The 14,591-nt window shown below is 52.2% G+C and overlaps 5 protein-coding genes and 1 non-coding gene across 6 annotated transcripts; 3 read left to right on the top strand and 3 right to left on the bottom strand.

Annotated features, from left to right (window-relative positions):
• Nucleotides 1-41: 41 nt before the first annotated feature.
• HMPREF1120_03594 (uncharacterized protein) lies at nt 42-1,397 on the top strand (the record flags this gene model as incomplete). The annotated part of the gene is made up of 1 exon (XM_009157673.1): nt 42-1,397. One exon carries the CDS (start codon nt 42-44, stop codon nt 1,395-1,397), a length of 1,356 nt encoding a protein of 451 aa, XP_009155921.1.
• Nucleotides 1,398-1,724: 327 nt separating this feature from the next.
• On the top strand, nt 1,725-2,494 carry HMPREF1120_03593 (uncharacterized protein; the record flags this gene model as incomplete). Its single annotated transcript, XM_009157672.1, has 5 exons — nt 1,725-1,751; nt 1,802-1,842; nt 1,903-1,915; nt 1,997-2,243; nt 2,301-2,494. The coding sequence occupies 5 exons, from the start codon at nt 1,725-1,727 to the stop codon at nt 2,492-2,494; spliced, it is 522 nt and encodes a 173-aa protein (XP_009155920.1).
• Nucleotides 2,495-3,008: 514 nt separating this feature from the next.
• HMPREF1120_09276 lies at nt 3,009-3,124 on the bottom strand. Its single transcript, XR_634395.1, has one exon. It is a non-coding gene; the product is annotated as a 5S ribosomal RNA (ribosomal RNA).
• Nucleotides 3,125-3,382: 258 nt separating this feature from the next.
• HMPREF1120_03592 (actin) lies at nt 3,383-6,969 on the top strand. Its single transcript, XM_009157671.1, has 2 exons — nt 3,383-4,230; nt 4,304-6,969. Exons 1-2 carry the CDS (start codon nt 3,762-3,764, stop codon nt 5,266-5,268), a joined length of 1,434 nt encoding a protein of 477 aa, XP_009155919.1. The 5' UTR covers nt 3,383-3,761; the 3' UTR covers nt 5,269-6,969.
• Nucleotides 5,385-10,100, bottom strand: HMPREF1120_03591 (dihydroxy-acid dehydratase). The gene is made up of 3 exons (XM_009157670.1): nt 7,041-10,100; nt 6,391-6,901; nt 5,385-6,165 (listed from the first exon to the last, which is right to left on the bottom strand). Exon 1 carries the CDS (start codon nt 9,828-9,830, stop codon nt 8,037-8,039), a length of 1,794 nt encoding a protein of 597 aa, XP_009155918.1. The 5' UTR covers nt 9,831-10,100; the 3' UTR covers nt 5,385-6,165; nt 6,391-6,901; nt 7,041-8,036.
• A 102-nt stretch (nt 10,101-10,202) lies between these two features.
• On the bottom strand, nt 10,203-14,517 carry HMPREF1120_03590 (replication fork protection complex subunit Swi1/Tof1). Its single transcript, XM_009157669.1, has 2 exons — nt 14,314-14,517; nt 10,203-14,250 (listed from the first exon to the last, which is right to left on the bottom strand). Exons 1-2 carry the CDS (start codon nt 14,392-14,394, stop codon nt 10,864-10,866), a joined length of 3,468 nt encoding a protein of 1,155 aa, XP_009155917.1. The 5' UTR covers nt 14,395-14,517; the 3' UTR covers nt 10,203-10,863.
• Between the last annotated feature and the right edge of the window lie 74 nt (nt 14,518-14,591).

Raw genomic sequence — 14,591 nt, 5'->3', positions numbered from 1 at the left:
TACAAACTATTTGTGGCCGTCCGAGGCAATCCAAGCCGCGAATGAAAAGTGCAGATCGTCTCAATGATCAAAGCATGACCATTTCCATGAAAACCAGAGACCCTCTGGAGGGTGAAGAGGTGCCGAGTCGCAAACGCAAAGCACACTCTAAGTCAAGACTCGGCTGTCGCAATTGCAAGCTTCGCCGGGTCAAATGCGACGAGAAGAAGCCCGAGTGCAGAAAGTGTATCGATTTCGGGGTTATATGTAACTATGGTCCGGACGTACCTGACCTCGAGCCGCGGGCTGGTGTTCGAGAGGTCGGCTGCATCAATGATGCCACCCTTGAGAAATCCACTCTGTCAGGAAACGGACCCATTCTCGAAACCATCAACGCGTCCCTCCAAATGGACACGAGCCCTGCCATGTCCAGCATATACGCGACGGGCCAGTTTGACTACTCCGACCTGGCTCGGATGTATAGATTCCAAACACGGACGGTTCTCAGTCTCGGCACCAGGGGGACATGCTATCACTTTCAAAAGGAAATAGTCGAGGTCGCCTGTCAACATCGGTTTGTCATGCACATTATCCAAACAATGACCATGGCCCAGGATCGGTACCTAATGGGACTGGCGACTTCCAAACGCAGCCCGACAGAGCTGTACCACATGACCCAAGGGGTGAGCGCGTTGCAGTATAAGCTCTCAAACCCTGTACGAGATGAAGACCGCGACGCACTGATTGTAGCCGCGACTCTACTTGGCGTCATCACCTTTGCTCTCCTAGAGGCAACCTCGATAGAGGAGATCTGGCCTCTGGGGGATGGCGACTTTAACTGGTTGAACCTGAGTGACGGGAAAAAAGCTGTGTGGAGGCTGGCCAACCCACTCCGGACAGGTAGTGTCTTTCGAGCCCTGGGCCACCTATATTCCCGGAACCACATCGAAGACATTGAGGCCAGAGAACGCAGACCTTGTGTGTTCGACCACCTCTGTGAAGATGATCCAGATGGTGGTGAGGATATTCTCGCACCAGCAAGGGTCAACCCCTACCGCAGAACCGTACGATATATGGCAACCGTGCTTCACCTCGATTGTGATGACTCTACCTGGTTCAAGTTCCTCGCCTTCATTGGCTACGTTGACCCAGGTTTCAAAGCGTTGCTTGAGATGAAAGATCCATGGGCCATGCTCATGCTTGCATACTGGTTCGCCAAAATATGTCGGGGACGGTGGTGGAATTCTGCTCGAGCCATCCTTCAAGGGCAGGCAATATGTCTATACCTGGAACGACATCATGCCTACGATGCCCGGTTACAGGAAGCCATCCGGTATCCCAAAGAGGAGCTGCATCTCGCAGAAAGGGAGGGATGGGGAGGGTTTTGTACCGCCAAGAACAACCTGAAGGAATGGTAGAAGAGGAATTCCATCAAAATACTACCACTTGGTGGCGATAAGATCGCTGGACTCGGGCTTACTAAGCCGTCTCGTCATAGTACGGAGAAGCATTCACGCAGCAATAGAAGCAAGTAACTTCCAATGCTGCCATCGCGGCGTGACAATCATGACTGAGGACGACATACTAGGAGTCCGTGCAGCTCTGCCTCCTCCTTCTTCCTTCGCCGCAGTATTTCTTTTGTACCGGACGATAAGGCGTGAGGCTTGCCGTTCTTCTGCCGCGGAGTCTGGGACCTGAGCAGTTGATAGGCCGAAGAGTGGCCGGAATTCAATCCTGAGACAACCATGGCGGCATTGAAGTTCGTGCGATCGGTATGTTGAACTACCACGAACAATCGGCGAAATAGATCCTGACGATTCAGGTATGGGAGTCGTTTCGTGCCACTTCGGGCGTGGAGCCGCGGTAAGCGTCACCGGACCCTGAACAAGTTTGGTTCGCTAATCAATGACCATCATCCAACAGGTTGATTGACGGCGTAAGTACATATTTTGTTCCAACTCCTGAGGCAGACTGGGTCGAAGCACTTCTCTTTTTCTAACTCTTTCTGGTGGTCTAGTTGAAAATAACAGCCGCCGAGCCCGGCAAAGTCAACTTCGAACTACCCATTGAGAAGCAACACACGAACCGATTAGGCATATTACACGGTGCGACCCTTGCGACGATAGTCGACACCAGCGGATCCCTTGCTCTCGCTTCTCGCGGCCTTTATTCGACAGGTGTTTCAACGGATCTGAGCGTGACCTACTTGAACTCGGGCGGAAAAGTAGGCGACCTGCTCAAGGGTGAAGTGGTCTGTGATAAATGTAGGAGGCCCTTCCATTTTTAGTTTCAGCTGACCGATCTGATCGTCTTCCCCACAGTTGGAAAGACACTCGCGTATACTGCGGTCAGGTTTATGAACAAAAACAACGAAATCGTGGCCCGGGGAAGCCATACAAAGTTTGTTGCTGCCGCTTGGAAGGATGAGCGCAATATCACCGACCAGTTGAAGCCGGAGGTAAGCGAGTCGCAGGCAAGCGAAGCAACTAGGACAAGCTTTCCGAAGGTCAAATGATCGGTGGTGGGTAAGCTGATTGAGGGTGAACATGGCGAAGACGTGTGTATAAAATAAATCACCATGTTATGCTGGCAAGGTACCGTGATAATGTGAACTTGCTCGTGGCGTAATCATAGATCTGGGTAGGCAATGGGTGGTTGACTGCCTCAAAACCTTCAGGAAGGAAATCTCACAAAATAAGACGTATGTTGGTGGCTAGACGATGTTCATACCTTGATAATGAAATGCCAGTCGCTGTCTCACCATGAAACCAGTGGACGTGTCGAGGTCGTTGACATACACATGCTCATCGCTGCGATCATTCTTGGTGCACATCACACGCTGTGTCTTCGTGACACTGGGCGGTGCCAGCGTCCGATATCATTTCAACTTCTTGCCACAATTGGAGCACGTGCCTGCTGTTTTAATTCTGCATTGCGATGCAACCGAGCGCTCTGGATGTGGCCGTGTATCTCTCCGATGCTGAACCAACTGGTCCTGCCTTGGAAAGGGCAGAATACAAAAATGCAAAAACAATCGACAGTCAGGATTCCCAAATGGTCACCCACTTTAGTACTAACTGACCGGCATTGAGCTTAAGTACCGCTGAGCGAACGGGAAGCGCTGTTTTCTCAATCCTATGGTCGATTGCGAGAGGAATTGTGTATTTGCAAAAGATAAGGCATCAAATTGACAACTTTTTACCACTTATTACCCAGATTCTTTGTGGCCGCCCTTGAAGCGTTGGCATCATCTTGTGACCATACTGTAGAACAGACTTACCTGTCATCATGATGCCACACAGAATGCTCTCCATGTTTTTGGGAAAGTAATACCATACGAGGCGCCCGGCAAGCAGGTTGGCAGTGGCTGTACTTCATCCTGCAAAGCGTGGAAGGGCCATCATCGTTGTAGAGTATTACCTTTCAGCGTGCCTGCGCATTCTTCGGGCTCGTTATGCTCGACCCCGAAAATCCGATCGTCTTGTGGAGCTCAAGGTCCACTTCTTGAACGATGAAGTTGCAAAGTACTAGCGTGAGAAATGCAGGTGGTCAAGGCTGACCAATTAGGAAACCATGAGCGTGTGTCCAGGCCTTTCATCATGAGGTTCTGTGATTCTCTGTATCCTACTATTCAAGATTATGGCCGGCGCAGTTCGACAACAATTGTATGAACTCCGAATCTACCGTTCACGCAACCGTTTTGCAGACCGCCACCCTTTCCTCGTCCCTTCCCGTGTCGGAGGTCCAGAGGACCACAATGACGTGAAAATAAGAGTGCCACGATGCCACGCGGTTCAAGAGCTTCTGCGCGAAGCGTTCCCGGGCTGCCGTCCACCACCTTCGTTCTCGACAATGGAGGTTACAGCATCAAAGCAGGCTTCGCTCCCTCGGAAGCAGTGGCAGATACCGAAGCACTGCCGAAATGCCGTACCCTCCCCAACACGCTCGTCCGAACTCGCGACAAAAAGATATACGTTGGGGCGCACACGGAGGAAATCACACATTGGAGCGAGGCACTGTTCCGGAGGCCGGTGGAGAACGGCCAGGTTGTGAGCTGGGAGGCACAAAAGGAAATCTGGGATCAAACCTTCTTCGATGAGCGGACGGCGACGAAGGATGTTTTTGTTGCGGACCCGGCGAACACGACCCTCATCTTCACCGAGCCACCGAATACCATGCCGGCTTTACAGAAGAATGCCGACGAGATCATCATGGAAGAATGGGGGTTTGGTGGCTACTCCAGGGTGATTGGTAGGTAGGGCTTCAGAAGATCTACTAGCAGTGTAGAAGCGATCGTGTGCAGTGTGTTGACCAATTCGAGTAGGCCCGTCACTTAACGCCTATAATGATCTCCATCCTCTCTTTGAAGAAGAACAAGTCCACCCGGCTGCCACCGAATCAGGCGACCAGCAGCAGCCCATGGAGTGCCTCCTGGTCATCGACAGCGGGTACAGCCACACTACCATTACGCCACTGTTCAAAGGTCGGCCGCTCCATCGAGCCATCCGCCGCCTCGACTTTGGAGGCAAGCACTTGACCAATCTGCTTAAAGAAGTTATTTCCGTACGGCACTTCGATCTACATCAAGACACTAAGATCGTCAACGACATCAAAGAGGATGTGTGTTTTGTCAGCGAGGATTTCAACCGTCATCTCGAACAGACCTGGAAGGGAAACAGGAAAGCTGTTCATCGCGACCCGAATGCTCTGTCGTCCGAAGACAGTCAGAAGATCGACGTTCGTTTAGATTACATTCTTCCCGACGGCATAAACATCTTACGAGGCTTCAGTCGCCCTTACGACCCGACACTAGCGGCACGCAAGCGCAAGCAAACAGCCATGCTTGCAGGTCAAAGCGATGCCGAGATCTCAATGACACTGGCCAACGAGCGCTTCACCGTCCCAGAAATCCTATTTTCTCCGGGTGACATTGGCTCGAAACAGCCCGGAATCCCCGATATTGTCATGCAATCGCTCTCGGTGCTGCCTCCGCTGGTCCAGGCCACAATGCTGAGCAACGTGCTGGTGGTGGGCGGGAACGCCAAGATTCCAGGCTTTGTCGAGCGCATCCAGGCCGAGCTGCGCATGAGGGTCAAGACTGAATGGATGGTTCGGGTGCGCAAGATGAATGATCCCATCACGTCCACTTGGCTCGGCGGGGCAAGGCTGGCTAGTCGGTTTCCGGCAACGGTTAGAGAATACGGCGTCACGAGGGAAGAATATTTGGAACATGGAAGTGCTTGGACCGCTAGACGGTTTATGACTGGCGGTGCTGGGAAGGGTCCTTGATCGGAAATGACGAGGTACATGGTACTTTCTGCTTGCATTGCGCCCATGAGATGAGGCCTGCGGTCACCGTCGTGAATACAGGACGTGACTCGTTGTATGTTATGTACTATTGATTGAATTGATACCCAGGAAGCGAAGCGGCTACAATGAGATACCTTACTTGACATTGTGCACTGCCAGTGATCAGCAAAGCATCACTTGCTGTAGCTGCTAGTAATACTTCCTACGGTCACTATTGTACTTTCTCGACTCCGCCCAAGGAGAAAGGCGCCCTGTGCAGCTGCACTGGCATTTGATGGCTCGTTCGACCGGATCTCCGCAGTCACAAAGATCAAAACGGGGTCGACTACAACAAGCCGCTGCCGCTCAATCCGAGCGAGGTTGTCCACACCATGGCAGCCAGAGGCGGGCTGCGGACAGCCTTTGCGCAACGGCAATGATAATGATGACGATACCGACGATACGATACCACAACAGAAGAGCGACGACAATGGCAACGGAGGTAGTCAATGGGACAGCAGAGGGCACCGGGTCCGCAACAGAAGTCAGAACCAAGGGAGGCGATGTCGATCAAACGAAACGGGTGGAATTGCCACTGGCGGGCGACACACTGCAGCGGATGTCCAGACGAGATGAGATGAGACAATGTTAAGTGAATGGACAGAACTCTGATGCTGGAGTATCTCAGGTGCCCGCCTCCGAAGCAAGCAAGAACAAGCAAGCAAAGCGTCCTCTCTTCCTCGCTGCTAAACCACTGTTGGCAGCTCTGGTCCCACCCGCAAGTCCGCTGATCCGGCCACCTGCTCGTTGGATTGTCTGTTCTGTTCGTCGGGAAGGACGGAGCCCCATCCAAAGCTTTTTAGAGCAACATTGGTGAGTGAGGGAGAGGCACTGGCACTGCCATGCAGAGAATACATGTTAGCTTCTCAGAAGCATTGAATTATTTACACACCAAGAAGTATTGCGCAATCGTGTGAGAAAGAAGAGAAAAGGAGGATAACGGAGAATGCCTGCGCCGCTACTGCTGCTTCACACTCCGTTCGCAAGGTAATCTGAACCAGGATAGAGACGATGCAGATGTCATCGGGACGCAGGACGAAGTAGAAGAATGACGGAGCGCACCTGAGCAAAGAAGGACGGGAGGGGCTCCCAGAGCCGCCGGAGCCACCGCTCCTGCTTCTCGGGCTCAGAGAGGACCGGATGCTGGAGCAAGGGTAATAAGTCAGTGCATAGCATAGCAACGAGGAGGCGACCGCAGAAACAATGAGTGACACCAGGGTTCTGTTTCTGTCTCTCGTCACATCGTCAAAGCTGGGAGATATACTCTCAGACGCATATGGCTCTTTCAAAACAGAGGCTTCCGCCCAAGCAACAGCCAAATCCCCCTCGTTATGAACAAACTGATCTGGGAGGCAGCGGCCACAACCCCAGCGATGGCGGCGGCGGCGACCAGAAGCACAAAGGCGGCCATGGTGAGGGCACCAACGGTGCGGAGCGCTCCTGGCATCTTGAGGCAAAGCAGGAGGATGGGGAGGAAGGGGAGCGGAGAGAAGGGAGGCCCCTGCTCCGTTGGTGGTGGTATCGGGTTGTGGAGGTGGGAGAAGAGTAGACCTTGGTTGGCCTTTTGATGTTTCTGGACGAGTGACAGTTAGGTTAGCCTTGTCACAGTAGGAACTCAAATTCACATATAAGTTTTGTCAGTGTCAGAGATCATTTGATTAAGCAGAGTAGAGAAGGAAAAGGGGATTAAAGGAAGGGAATAGGTGACTTACTGATTATGATCTGCTGATTCTGATGAACGTGTTTATCAGACAATGTCGATGTAGCGTTCTTTGCCTTTGTCTGGTCTGGAAGAGAGGAGGATGGTGGTAGACTTTGCAGATTGTGAAGTTGCAGTCGGGAGAGGAAGAGGAACGTCAGGCAGAGAAGAGGAGAAGAAGTGAAAGAAGAAGGTAGTCTTTCCGTTCAGATCCGTCAAGACGCTCTCAACACAAATGAATCCATCAATAACAAGACCGAAATAGAGAGCCGCTGGTGGTGTGCGTGGTCATCAAGCCCCAGCGGCTTTAAAGCGTGCGTTTTATGGTGACGAGGCTGAGTTCGCAGCTAGGCAGACAAATTGGTGACTGTCCAACCAAAGAAGTGATGGTTGTAGATTCACAGATTTTCTTCGGTATGATGACCGGCCCAGATCTGGTGCTGGGGTAAGGAGCAGCAGCACAACTGCTTTGCCGTTAAGCCCCTATGAAGGGATAGGACGGGATATACCAAAGGGGATGATAGCCTGCAGCCTATTCCACATGCGGGTTGACGGAAGAAAGATTCACATGGAGCACTAAAGAGTGCAGTCCGGGGTTGAGCCTAGGGTTGAAAGAAGTCCTCGTGCTGATCAATATTTAAGCTTTTTGGTATGAGGCTTTGCAAGAAGCATATTCCGAAAACAGGCAGAACCAGGCACCTAATTCAAAACAGGTAGTGAGTGGCAAGGACCTAAGAGATCAGCCACGTGAGCTCTCAGTGAATGATGGCAAAGGTAAGTTTGGAACTGGCTCAAGTCATGAGAATATATGGAATGTGGATATATATACCTGTCCACACATCGCCGGCTTTTCCTTTCCTGCAATTTTGTAATCTTGTTAGTCGCGCTTATACTGTGTCGTTTCGATATTCAACATCTTGCGACAACTGCACGGCCCTGTCATAGTGTACACCGTTCGGGCTTACTGTGTGTCCCTATCACCGACTTACCCAAGTCTCCTACTGCCACTTCAAAATAGATCCGTAACAGCGCCGTGACTGGCATCGCCGACCAAGGCGGCATACTTTGCCAGGACACCTCTCGTTACCACCGGCTTGGGAGGCTTCCAGTCCTTCCGACGGCGCTCAAGTTCTTCATCACTGACGTCCATCGAGATAGTATTCGTTTCGGCATCAATAGTGATCTCATCGCCGTCTTTGACCAAGGCGATTGGTCCGCCCACGGCAGCCTCAGGACACACATGGCCGACGATAAAACCGTGCGAGGCACCAGAGTACCGACCATCCGTGACTAGAGCGACATTAGTGAGTTTTGCGCCCATAATGGCGGCGCTGGCCTTGAGTTGTTCCGGCATTCCCGGACCTCCTTTCGGGCCTTCGTAGCGGACGATCAGGACCAGATTCTCGCCACGTGGGATAGCTCCCCGGTTCAGTGCGTCGTTGAGCTCGGCTTCCTTGTTGAAACATCTGGCCTTGCCAGTGAATCGAAGACCTTCCTTGCCTGTGATTTTGGCCACAGCGCCTGCCGGGGCAAAGTTGCCGCGAAGGATCTGGATATGACCACTGGATTTGATCGGGCTGTCCAGACTCTTGATGATGACTTGATCGCTCGGCAGACTGGGCCAGCTGGCAACGTTCTCCGCCAACGTCTTACCAGTAACTGTGGGGATGTCGCCATCCAAAAGTCCAGCGGCAATGAGCAGTTTCTGCACGCTGGGAACCCCTCCAATCTCATATAGATCGGCCATATAGTATTTGCCAGAGGGCGCCAAGTCTGCCAGGAATGGAATCTTGTTGCTCACACGCTGGAAATCATCGAGCGTCAGATCCACGCCTGCAGTGACTGCCATGGCGAGAAAATGGAGGACGGCATTGGTACTGCCACCCAATGCCATTGTGATGACCAAGGCATTCTCAAAGGATTTCTTGGTCAGTAGCTGTTTAGGGGTGATGTCCTTCTCCAGACAGATCTTGATCGCATCGGCCGCCTTAGCACACTCACGCATTTTGGCAGGTGAGCTGGCCGGAGTCGAACTTGAGCCCGGTAAAGACAGGCCCATGGTTTCAATGGCAGTGGCCATCGTGTTGGCCGTGTACATGCCGCCACACGCTCCTGCACCAGGACAGGCATGACGCTCGAGATCTTCCATGATTTCATCCTTTGTCTTCGACGTGTCACCTCCATCGTCTGGCTGCCGGAGAGTGTTGAAGTGGTATGCCCCAAATGCTTCATAGCAAGTCGCAACATTGATGGGCTTACGCAGGGTTTCGGAATAGCCTTTGTCAATGGTACCACCGTAGATCATCAAGCTGGGCCGGTTATGTCTCGCCATACCCATGATACAGCCAGGCATGTTCTTATCACATCCAGGGATGGTAATGTTTGCATCGTGAGCCTGGGCACATGTCACCGTTTCCACAGAGTCCGCGATGATCTCGCGGGTTTGCAGACTGAACCTCATTCCTTGGTTACCCATGGTGATGGCGTCGCTGACTCCGATAGTGTTGTACTGCCATGCGAGCATGCCGCGCGAGGTTAGAGCCTTTTTGACCTCCTTGCCCAGGTCGAGCAGATGCATATTGCAGGGGTTGCCTTCCCACCATACACTGGCCACGCCGACATGAGGAGCCGTTTTCATGGTAAGGCTGTCGGGGACTCCGGCGCCGTACAACATTGCTTGGGCCCCCGGGAAGTCATGGCCTCTGGTCAGATGGGTTGAATAGCGATTGAGCATGGGCTTGCCATCGATGCCGGTGGCCTCGTCTGAGCGGGCGAACTCGAGGTAACGGGGCTCCTGAACCATATTGGCGAGCAATAGTCTTTCTGATCAAACTGTACAAATGATATGGGGAGAACCTTGGTACAACTGTGACCGGCCAGACAAATCAACTTTTAGTATCGTATGGTGTGTCACTCCAGTAGTAGGACCAACAATCCCAACGAGGTATGCAAGAATATATTAAAATCAACCCACAGAGAGGAAGAGGAGGCACAGCAAGAGAACCAAGCCAGCCGACACCGATCCCCCGAAGATAAAAGATGCTCATGAGACTCGAGGGTCCTCTTCCTCGGCGTCTTCCCCGGATTGTCCTCACGAGGGGTATGCAGTGTTGTACAAACAGAACAAACAACCCTCAAAGGCAACCAATGAGGAGGCACGTAAAACTAACCGAGAAGTACTACCGGCTGACTAACCTTCATCTCGGCCCAGCGACCGATCCCATACGAAGGAGGCTGACTCGCGTGGGCCAAACCAACGATTCAGGGCTGCTGCGCGGGCACATGTAGGAGTCTGATTGTTGGGTCATGGTACAACGGCGGTTGGACACCTCTTCTCATAGGTATCATAGACAATGAAACTAAGGCTGGTTAGGAAACTTCAGCCTTCCCATGTAAAATCTTCCATAATGCTATCTCCAGAGTCATGATCATGCACGACATCCACAGCCCGCTCTTGGCCATTCCACCTTTCAATATCTTCGACGCCCGTCCCTCTTTTTCAGGACCAACGAAAGCAGGCAACGGGGTATCTATCATAAAGCAGTTCAAGTACAGAATAATCGAATGAGGTACAAGAGGGATCAAAAGGTCTGGAAACCGGCAGAAGTTGGCATGCCAACCATTCCACCACGGCATGTTCCTTATTGTAGTGATTTCTAAAACTCGAAGTGTGGACGGAAACTCGCCGGTCACTTCCAGAAAAGCTGCTCTCGAACGGTAAGGTAGTTTCTCGCACAGCCGTCTCTCAGCCGATCGTTGAATCAAGACTGACATGGTATATGGGTTCATATCCAGCGTTTGTCCTCGTTCATGTGACGGTGTTGTAAAGTGCTGTTCTATGATGGCTTGACTGTAGCCGAACTCTGTGAGGATAAAGGGGTATCTTCGTCGTCTTCCTCGGCTTCCGTATCCGACTTTCGAAGCGTCTGCGACGAAGCTGGCTCGGCGTGTCCGTCGTCGATGTCCAGAATGAGAAGATCATCATCGCTGTCCTCATGTATTCTTCGAGTTTGCCGCGGTGCCACCTCCCTGCGCTTCTCCTGCGTTTTCGAAGCTGTCTCGGCGTGTCCATCGTCGATATCCTGCATGAGGAGGTCGTCCTCGCTCTCTTCTTGCAGCGTCGCCGCCAGCTTGCGCTTCTTCTGCGTCTTCGAAGCCTGGTCCTCTCGATCCAGCGCCATCTGTTTGCGAATATTCTCCGCCTGGTTCTTCCGCAACTGCTCTTCCCTTTCAAAGAAGAGTCGGTCTTTCTCCTCGTCGGATTCATCATCACTGTCCCGGATATAAGCTTCACTTTTGATCTTGAGCCGGCGTGCCCTGGCTGCCTTTTCACGCTCTGCTCTCCTCTGTGCAGCGAGTGCTTCATCGATTTCCCCGTCTTCATCGTCGTCACCACGCTTTCTTTTCTTGCGTCGAGCCTTGAGCTCCTCGATGATATTCTTGGCCGTTCTTTTCTTCCGTGGGTTGTCGGGAAACAGGAACTCCTCCTCGCCTTCTGAGTCATCGATAAAGGCATCTCGAGGTGCCGATGCGTCGTCTCCGCTGTCTCTGGTGGATTTGTCCTTATTTCTAGCACGTCGGATCAGATCCTCGGCATCTTCGTTCTCATCATCCCCTTGCCATGGTGTTGACTCGTATCGTTCAATTGCAAGCTTTGACTCTGCCAGCTTTTCCGAAGTGACACCTGAAGGCACGATCCAGCTGGCCCCAAGTACGTCTTCATCGCCGAGCATCTCAAAGCCGACGAGGCGCATCAACAATCGCAGGCGACCATTCTTGAACATGGCTGTCTTGATATCGTCCGAAGTGGGACGCACGGTGATGTAGGAGGGTTGGCCAATATCAACAACGTCCGTTGTAGACTCGTTGTCCTTCTGTGCTGCTTCAAGTGCGGCCGCCCTTCGTACTTCAGCCTCGGCCTCCCAAGAATGTCTTTCATCGAAAGCCTTGCCTAGGACATCCTTCACCCACTTGACAAGCTCAGTCTTTCCGTCTTTCAACAGTACAGTCACAACGATGCCGATCTGCTCCTTGACATCCCTGCCCGGCGCTGGTCTGATCTCCAAGTCTACTGGAGGACGACTTGCCGCGATGGTCTGTTTTTCATGGCCGAATTCAAGGTAATACAGCGTTGCCGGGATCTTGCTGAAAAGCATCTCGACCACCAGCTCGGGTCTTTGATCGATTTTTTTGAACATTTTCTTGAACAGCTGGCGAGAGAGCTCAGAGTAATCTCTATACATTGGGTTCTTCTTGTCAAGACCATCGGGGCCGTTCACGATTTTGTACAATAGCGCGACAATATCCACACGATAAAGCAGCACCGCAAGGTCCTGCTTGAATGCCACTCGGTACAAGAACCGGTGTGCTCGTTTGAGCTGGTCAGAAGTGAGATCTCGATAAAACGAGAGAAGTGACACAAAAGTGTTTACCGATGCCTGCGAGGCGAACTTTGCGGCGAAGCGGTTGAAGTCAAACTTGCGTTCCTTGGAAACCTGAATGACGTCGGCAATGTCTTCATTTTCGGATTTCTCATCATCGTCCATGATCGGGTCGTCTCCAGGCTGTGCAGCTTGCCTTTGGGCTTCTTTCCGCTTTCTCCTGGCTCTCCGTCGTGACCGAATCTGCAAGTCGGCGTTCTCCTTGGAATACCGTTCGAGCATGCGCAGGAAGACATGCGACAGTTCGGTGCAAGCGTCAAGATAGCCGAAGCCCTGGTCCTTGTAGCTCTTCAAGATCCCGACGATACGGTCATGTGTCGTCTCCTCGTAGAAGATGTTGTTTTGGATGTTGTCTGCGATTTCCTGGTCCTCCTCCAGAGGACTCTGTGCCATTTCCTGGACCGTCAACAGGATCTGGGTGAAACACCGCATGCTGGCATTCAAGTCTTGCCACTCTTTGTTGTCCCAAGAGATCTGCATGTACCGATTGAGCATGATGAAAGTCTCTTGATTCAGCACGGCCGCCACCAGTGCGTAGCTCTCGTCCTCGAACTCGGCGCGGATCTTCTCCGATTTGATGTCTTTCTTCCTCGTTTCCCGGCGCACACGCTCCGCCTCCATGAACCACGCCACGGCATAAAAGAATTGTCGATAATTGATATCCTGCAAGCGCTCTGCTTCACGCTGGATTGCTTTGCGCAAGTGACTGAAAAACGGGTTGAAACCGGAATCGAGAAACTCCTCGACAAAATTCCGCAACTTCTCGCTGGCCGAGTTGGTGAGCCACGTGGTATGGTCGAAGTCGTGGATGGTGTGGTCGATATCTTTGCGCCTCTGTTGCGGCTTACTCCATTTTTTGGATTTGTCCATGTTGAAAAAGGCCTTTTGATCGCTTTTGAGGTTGTCTTGTCCCGTTACGGTCGACACCTTCTCGCCTTCCCGCTTGACCCATAACATGGTGCCGAAGCGGCCGTGTCTGGTCCACTGATTCCGTTTCGCGTCTTTATTCATGCTGTCCTCTAGAGCAAGAGCGGCACTGAGGTCCGATATCCCTTGGCCCGTTCTTTCCTGCTCTGTCATCCATAATCGTTTTGGGTCGACGCCTTTGATAAGATTGAAAATGATGTCGAGGATGATGACGTCCTGATGGTTAAAGTCGTCTCCCATGTTGGAGCACATGGTCAGCAACAAGGCAAAGACGTCCTGGTCCCTAAAGGCCTCTATCGTCGCGGATCTCGACACTTCATTCTCCAAGCCCTGGCTGGGCAGGTTGGGGATCTGGTCGATGACGGCGACATTTCGAAAGAAATACAACATCAGTTTGAGAATGCCCTCGTCGCGAGTCGTTCTCTCGTCTCTGGCCACGGCGATGGAAGGCAGTCCGATTCGGATCACTTGTCGGAGGATGGGGCTTGTCTCGCATCCGAGGATCCCAGCCTTGTACAGCACCTGCGCTTGTTGGATGTAGGGCGTGTGTCGGTGGTGGTTCAAGGTCATCTCTCCTCCATTTTCCAGAGGCCACGTCAGGGGCACCAGTAACTCCAGGCACGCCAGCGCCACTCTGGCCTTCAATTTGTTCTCTTTGCCATCTTCGGGCCACGAAGCCAGGATGGGAATGAGGTCTCCGCCCACAAGTTTGGCTTCCGCTAGACATCGGGCCACGTCGAGTTTGTTGTTCTTCTCGTCGTAAAGTTTCAACCACCTCTTTAAATCTCGCAGACATGCGAGTGCGTCGTCGCCGAGGACATACCGGCCGTCATCGTCAGTGCTGCTTCCACCGAGCTATACTCCATATTAGAAGTCTGTACTTCGACGAAATCCAATCGTGCTCGGAAGAAAACATACGGCGTTGACCAGACTGTAGACGTACGCCCGTACTTCCGGATGCACAGTCTGGGACTTGCTGAAGGGATTGTCCTCCTCCATATTTGTTAGTAGTGTATTGTCACATTGCTTGAAGAAGAGGAACAAATCGGTGCCGGATGTGCACGAGGCGCTCTACTACTAGTACATGCCCTTTTGTCGTGGAAACGCGTCTCGACGCGTCTGTCATTAAAGCCTGTACGGTGAAGTGGAGATACACCACTTTGCTTTAAGATAAGAAAGTTGGGTGACGCGCCGTA

The sequence above is a fragment of the Exophiala dermatitidis genome (genome assembly GCF_000230625.1).
Source record: "Exophiala dermatitidis NIH/UT8656 unplaced genomic scaffold supercont1.3, whole genome shotgun sequence".
Lineage (NCBI taxonomy): Eukaryota > Fungi > Ascomycota > Eurotiomycetes > Chaetothyriales > Herpotrichiellaceae > Exophiala > Exophiala dermatitidis.
The sequence above is the reverse complement of the archived record's forward strand: the minus strand, read 5'-3'. Positions and strand labels throughout refer to the sequence as shown.